At 33.7% G+C, this 8,138-nt stretch overlaps 1 protein-coding gene across 1 annotated transcript; it reads left to right on the plus strand.

The window, feature by feature from the left end:
- Positions 1–4,015: 4,015 nt before the first annotated feature.
- On the plus strand, positions 4,016–5,134 carry LOC137644443 (uncharacterized). Its single transcript, XM_068377420.1, has one exon. It carries the CDS (start codon positions 4,016–4,018, stop codon positions 5,132–5,134), a length of 1,119 nt encoding a protein of 372 aa, XP_068233521.1.
- The last annotated feature ends 3,004 nt before the right edge of the window (positions 5,135–8,138 follow it).

Raw genomic sequence — 8,138 nt, forward strand, 5'->3', positions numbered from 1 at the left:
ATACCACAAGCTTTAGAATCATCACCTTTTCTCAGTTCTGCTAATTTTTTTAACCTTTTCTTCTCTGAGTTTAGTACTGTGGTTCGATGGTTTCCCTCTTCTTCAAATTTTCTGTATGGAAATTCATTAATCCTCAGCTCTGACAAAGCTATACCCGTATATTTCCTTTCTTATTAAAAAAGAAAAAAATCAGCAAAATTTGCATATAATTCCCGATATTTTGTCCTTTAACAAAAGTAAACTTTTTTCCCTTTCATTTTTTAGTATTGAATAAAATATCATAGATTTTCATTGAGGCATTGGAAACGAAAAAAAAAAAAATCTATTGCTATCAGTCATGGGAAAATCCTTTCTTAAACTTTGGTAGACTGGAGAGTTGCACTAATTATCATTTCATTGATTTTGATAAATATGAAGGCATTTTTCAGTTTTTATTCATAGTGAGGTATCACATTACTAATAAAAAATGTTACGCTTGTCTAAGGTGAGAAATCATTTGATGCATTTATTTAAACCTACGTGGAAAAATTACAATAAGAAAGTAATCTTTCGCTTTTAAACTTTGGCACTTTCTAATAGTTATGAAGCCTCTTTAATTACCATGTAATTTAACCGATTGCTGTAATATTGATTCAAAAATAATCTCAGAAGTCAGGTTTTAATGATCACTTAAAATAAAAGTAAAGAAAATAGAAGATTTGAAAACCCTATTAAGAGTTTTTTTTTTTTTTTTTTTTGGTTTTTTAAGACCTTTTTACAAGAAAAAATTAGTCATTATTCCCTATGATTATTATGTGACCCCTCTTCCAAAAAAGAAAAATTAAAAAAACTCGTTCAACAATTTACCCAAGTGTTACTTACCTGTGGTATCTGTACTTTAGTGTTCTGATGCTTTCAAAGGGAAAATAAGATATGGGTTATAAATCCATATGTATATATATATATATATATATATATATATATATATATATATATATATATATATATATATATATATATGTATATATACTATTATGTCTTTAGACACATTTTACCAGGTCTTCTTGTATATGCCACATACATCATGCAGATATTGTTCAGAGCGCAAATATCGTTGCCTTATGAATATATTTTTCTTAAAACATTTCTTTTCCTTTATTGCTGACAAACCCCGCTGCTTTGTTGTATGAATAATCAATACTGGCGAGCCTTTGAACATCTCTGAATATGATCGATTTATGATATTGTTATAAAAATACGATTGAGTCTGTGTCATGTGCTTAAACCTGGTATACAAGTTGTATATCCTTAGTTAAATGCACATGGTTTTTCGAGCCCTACCATTTTTATTTCAAATTTGCCTTTTCCCATTCCAAGAAATTTATGTAGTTATATATATATATATATATATATATATATATATATATATATATATATATATATATATATATATATATATTTATATATATATATATATATATATATATATATATATATATATATATATATATATATATATATATATATATATATATATATATATATACAACAACAACAATAATAACACATAGTTAATATCTAGTCCACCAGGGGACAAAGAAAGAAAACAAAATATGAGGGTAAATGTTTGTGGAAAAAAGAATATCATTTTCTTCCTATCAGAATATACATATTTTCTCTCTCTCTCTCTCTCTCTCTCTCTCTCTCTCTCTCTCTCTCTCTCTCTCTCTCTCTCTCTCTCTCTCTCTCTCTCTCTCTCTCTCCAATGGATTACCAAACCAATTTGTCAACCTAGTATTTCAAAAGCAACGTTGAATTAATTTGCCTTTTTATCGAAGAGAGTCGGAGTAAAATTAAAATTTCTTTTAAAGCTTTGGAAAGTTTTAATGGTAACGAATGGTATTCCAACTTTGTTATATGGAAAGAGAATCCATATAAATTATGACCGTGCATCAAAACGATCAACTTGTTTGTTTAAGCGAAAATCTACATCAAAATCTTTTATTTACTCAAAATATTTATAAGTAGAATGAAATGTAGTGAGAACCAGATTAGACAAAGCTCAATTTGACCAGCTAATATATAGTAACTGAATGCAAAACCTCACCAAATTTTCCATTATTAATTGGGAAGATGTATTGTGATCTGAGTGCCAGACTTTACTTCCACTTAGTGTCTTCCTGATTTTGTATTCTTTTGTGTAGTAGAGCAAATTCCGAATAATATCGTAACGTTTCACAGACTTTCTTTTTTCACTGAAATTTTAGCATTAATAAAAATAGATTCATACTTTAATCATTTCTTTGGGGTTCGTTTCTATATACTCGCTGAGGCTGATGAAAAAAGTTTTTCCTATTGCAGGAAGTTTTAACAGAAGCCAGTTTTTAATTATCTTTGAAATTTCAAATCTCGTTCCCTTCGTCAATAGGCATTTCAATGATTTTGGTCAGGAACTTCGTATGATTGGCCTTGATTTTAGTGCTGCAATTGACCTTGCTAATCATGACGCCCTTGTTTTCAAACTCAAACATTTGGGAGTGGGTCGGACGTTTCTTAGCATCATTACTGAATTTTTAAGTAATAGATAGCAAAGATTTGTTGTTCCTGACCATCATAGTGAGTATATGAAAGTGGTATCTGTAGTTCCTCAGGGTAGTGTACTTGGCCCATTACTTTTCATACTATATAAAAATGACATATGATTTGGCCAAAAAAATAAAAAAAAAACTTGTGGCTTACGTAGATTATGTTACAGTTTTGTACCAATTTTATCTCCTGATTGTAGATCTGGCGTTGCTGAATCCCTTATTAGAAATTTAGCTAAAATTAGTGCATGGTGCAGATTATGGGGCATGAAGTTAAATCATAACTAAACTCAAAGTATGATTGTAAGTAGATTAAGGACTGTGGATCTTTAACATCCAGATTTTAGCATTGACAATCTTGCTTTATTTCCGTATGGCTATTTTAAAATTTTAGATGTGATTCTTGACAGCAAATATACTTTTGAGAAACACATTAGGTCTGCGTCTCCTTCAATTGCACAAAAACATTTCCTTATTAAGAAAGAATTTTTAGATTTTTTGGTGATAGATAAATTAAGAAGAACTGTTTTAATTCTTTCATTCTACCTTGTTTCGAGTACTGTACCCCTGTCTGGTCTTTTGCTGCTGATTCTCATCTTAATATATTGGACAGGAACTTACGGTCTATTAAATTCCTTGTTCCTGATCTATATATTAATCTCTGGCACTGTCGTTCAATTACTTCGGTATACATGTTGCCAAAGATTTTTCATAATTCTGATCATTCTTTACTGTCAGATCTTCCCGGATAGTTCCACCATGTTCGTAATACTAGATAAGCAGTTAATTCCATTAGTCAGGCCTTTTTTATCATGAGGCTCAATACTACAAATTATACTACAAGTTTTATTTCAACTGTGACCAAGTTGTCGAATGAACTTCCTAATGGGGTACTTGAATTGGAAGAAAATCAAAAGTTCAAATTTGCGGCAAATGTTTTTATATTGTACAGGCTGACAAAAGTCTTTCTATAGTTTATATATGTAATATCTGTTTCGATGTTGTTACTGTTTTTAAAATATGCAATTTATTGTTAATTATTTCTCATATTGTTTACTCATATGCACGTTACCCACAGATGAAAATTATATTTAAGGTAATATATATCTTTTTTTCTATCTTATGAATTATAAGAAGCGTGTGATATTCTTATCCTTATGCAATTGACAATACACCTTGTTATTTGTAGGATCTATGGCATGGGAAATACCTCAAGCGTGAAGTACAGTGCAGTGAATAACTTAAGAATCCGAGGAAATGTGTACAAAAGTGGAGGCAGTTGGTGTTTCATGTGATTGACTTAGTTTTAAAGTTCTCTTCCGTAACTAAACGCATGCGTACTACTCCCCCTTGAAAAATTTCTTTTGATGACGTCATCGTTTCGTCATAGTTTCAATGACGTGAAGCTACGTCATTTTCACGCAGACGACCTAAATAAATGAAAAGTAATCATGGCAGGTAGCAATTCAGCATCCGAGGTATCGGACTGTAAGTTTATAAACAATGGCTTGTTGTTTTTTATCTTCAATAAGATTGACTGCATGAATCAGGAGGATTTGCTGAGCTTATGTATGGACTTTTGCAGTGAGGAAGAAGCCTTGGAGGCAGTGCTGCTGGCGTTTGAGAAGTACGGCTGCCCCGAAAAGAAAAAGGAATATCGTGGCGCTCAGAAGAAGGAAAATAACATACGACAAATTATGACGTTAATGTGTCAGTCACCTACACCTGAAGGTACTGAATTTTGTATAACGAAGTGTACCCAAGTGCCTCCAGTAACTATGGATCATGTCGACATGGCAACGGTGCTGAAACTGTTTAGTGCTCTTCGTTCGGAGGTTCAGATACTCTCCAACTCCAATAGGCAGCTTAGAGAAAAAGTTTCAAAAATAGAAGAAAATGTTAGCAAAAAGGAAATAACGACTTTAGTGAAGGAGAATAATGCCACAAAGCAGAAAAGAAAAACGTCAGACGAAGTGATAGCAGAACAAGCGGAACTACTTCATCTTTACAGAAAAAGGTCGGATATTAAAAACACTGACAAATTTACATCTGGCGAAGCTTCTAAAGGAACTGCTGAACTGTATACTGGGGAGGGCACGAGTAATAAAACGGTTACTCGGGATGTCACGCTACAGAATGATTCAGATGAGGATCTAGCCTCCACGACATCATCAACATCTTTGAATGAATGGGAGCTCCAGCCATGGCAGCGGAGAAAAGTACGAAGGCAGATGCAGAGGAGAAACGAAAACGGACCATCTGGAGTTTCACACCCCGGTTTGGCCACCTCAACCAAGTTATTAAGAAGAAAACCTGCAGTGATAGGAACCAATGAGGGTACCGGTCTACTGGCAGCTGAACCTCTCACCAATATTTCTCTTTTTGTGTCTAGGTTAAGCCCTCTTGTAAATGAAGATGAATTAAAAATCCATGTCATAAATGTATCTGGTAAAAATTCAGTTCAATGTCAGAAACTCCAAGCGAAACATGACAATTATGTTTCCTTTAAAATATCAATCGAGAGCATTGAAAAGTGTAAAGTAACTAACCTTTTCCAGTCTGTTAATTGACCAAAAGGCGTAATGGTAAGGAAATGGTACGAAAAAAGAAATTAATCATGGCTTCAATTAATATAGCAACTTTTAACTGCAGATCTGTCAGGAAAAATGTCCACGTTGTAAAGAATTTATGTAATAACTATAAGATAATAGCATTGCAAGAAACATTTTTGCCACAACAGGAGAGTAACTTTTTAAACAATATTGATATTAACTTTGATTCCATATCGTCGTCACCAGTAGACCTAAGTCAAGCTCTGGTGAGAGGAAGGCCATATGGGGGACTAGCTTTTTTAGTTCATGAGGAGATCTCTCCGTATGTCAGGAAAATACCCACAAGAGACGAACGCTTTTTATGTATAGATATTAGTCTTGGTGGTAGTACGATAAGGGTTATCAATTGTTATATGCCCTATTATAACGGTTCTAATACTGAGGAATACTTAAATAAATTAGGGAAAATTAAATGTTTATTTGAAGAACATCAGAATGATCATGTTATTGCTGTGGGGGATTTTAACGCTCACATTTCATCCGAATTTGGTGCAGAATTATTTGGGTGGTGTGATGAATACGACTGCTGTGCAGCCGACATCACCTCATTACCACAGGATACCCATACGTGGGTAAGCGATGCTACGGGTCACACGAGGTGGCTGGACCATGTCGTGTGCCCTGACTCCCTCTTGAGTGCACTTCGATGTTTTAAGGTTTTTTACGAGGAGATAGGCTCAGACCATAAGCCTCTGGGTTTTAAACTTTGTGTACAAGATTTTTCATCATACAGAGTAGCAGGGACCAATAATCGGAGAATAACTTACGAGGTTAGAAATAATGATGAATATAAAGTTCGAAGCGAGAAGACACTAAAAGAAATAGAGCTTCCAGTTGAGGCAATTGTCTGTAGAATAAGGGGATGCAGAGACAGAAACCATGTATTTCTAATTGAAACATTTGCTGTCGATCTTGTTGATGCATTGATTAAGAGTGGGGATACAAAAAATACCGGAAAGGTATATAAAAGTCATGGAATACCAGGCTGGAATGAAAACGTCAAATTACACCACGTTACAGCCAGACAAAAGTATTTATTATGGAAGGAAATGGGAATGCCGAGATCGGGTGTGCAATACGATGAGATGGTCCTGTCTAAACGAAATTTTAAAAAGGCACTCAAAGTCTGCAAGAAGACGGTAAACAAAACAACAAAGGAAAAAATCGCTAGAGATATGAACAGGAGAAATCCTTGGAAAACAATAAACAAAATAAGAATGAAAACTACTAAACTACCGGTTAGTATTGATGGAATAAGGGGAGAGTCAAACATAGCAGAAGGTTGGAAGAATCATTATGCTCATATTATGGAAGGCACGAACCATCCAAAAATGTCTTTATCGATGGAAAATGAAGATGAAGAAAGCACCATACCAATTGTTTCCGTTAAAGACGTTCAAGATGCTTTAAAATCCCTTTCGTTAAATAGTGCCCCGGGCCTTGATGGAATCACAGGGAATCACTTAACGATATGCCCATCCAACTCTGTATGTGCATCTGTCACTTTTGTTCACTTGTTTGTGTAGACATCACTTCGTATCAAAAAATCTGACTGAAATAAAAATTCTGAATTTAGTTAAAGATCACCATAAGTCTCTCTCTGATAAGAATAACTATCGTCCAATAGCCCTTGCCTCTATTATTTCTAAGCTATTTGAATGCATCATCCTACAAAGATGCAAAGACTTGTTAACAACTTCCGATAATCAATTTGCTTATAAAACTAAACACAGCACTGATACGGCCCTTTTTCTTTTTAAACAAACATGCCAGTTTTATAGGTAAAAAAACACACCAGTTTTTGTATGCGCAATGGATATGTCCAAGGCTTTCGATAAAGTGTGTCATGAAAGATTATTTCAAATTTTAAAGAGAAGACATGTGCCATTTTACATTATAGCACTGCTGCAGTACTGGTACAAAACTCAGGACTTTAGAGTAATGTGGGGTAATAGTCTTTCCTCTCCTTTTAAACCCAGTTGTGGTATTAGACAGGGTAGTGTTCTATCAGCACTTCTGTTTGCCGTATATGTGGATGACTTAAGTACAAAGGTCCTCAGCAGGGAAGGTGGTTGCACAGTGGGAGAGGTCAAGGTGAATCATATCTTTTATGCAGATGATATAATACTTTTAGCCCCATCTTTAAAAGCGTTGCAAATACTCATAGATAAAAGTATGGAATATTTGAAGTACCATTATCTTGAAGCCAATCCTGACAAGACCAAAGTTCTTGTAATAAAACCCTGTAATTTTATATCATTTAGTGAACTGTCACTCTATATTAATGACGTCAGGTTGGAAGTCGTTAAATCATGTAAATATCTTGGCATGAATATTAATGACAATCTAAAGGACGATGACCATATTGCATCACTCTATCGAGGGCAATGCTTGCGAGGCAATATGTTGCTAAGGAACTTTCATATGTGCAATGATGAGGCAAAAGTACATTTGTTCAGATCTTTCTGTACTTCCCTGTATTGTATGCCTCTGGCAATGAAATGTAAAAAGGAAACCCTACGAAAACTTAAAATATGTTACAATGACTCTTTTAGGTACCTGATGGGAATAGAAAGGTTTTCGAGAGTAAGTGGACACTTTGTTTCTTTAGGAATACCAACATTTGATGAATTAGTGAGAAAATGTATTGTAAGTTTGTTTCAGAGAGCAAAGAGTTCAAAAAACCACTTAATTTGTGCAATTTTTAACAGTGATAGTTTTAAAAAATCATTAGTTTTTAAAGAGTGGTCTAAACACATTTTCTGTGTTTAGACCTTTTGTTTTACTCCTAATATATTTGTATATAACTATTAATTTTATTGTAATATTTTGTATATGGCTCTACAGCTGAAATAAAGAATTTGAATTTGAATTTTGAATTGAATTTTATATCTGTGTATGAGATATGATCATATCTAAACTGGTATCTTATACTATTCATCCTATAAACAGTGCAACGTTG

This window comes from Palaemon carinicauda, chromosome 7, assembly GCF_036898095.1.
Source record: "Palaemon carinicauda isolate YSFRI2023 chromosome 7, ASM3689809v2, whole genome shotgun sequence".
NCBI lineage: Eukaryota > Metazoa > Arthropoda > Malacostraca > Decapoda > Palaemonidae > Palaemon > Palaemon carinicauda.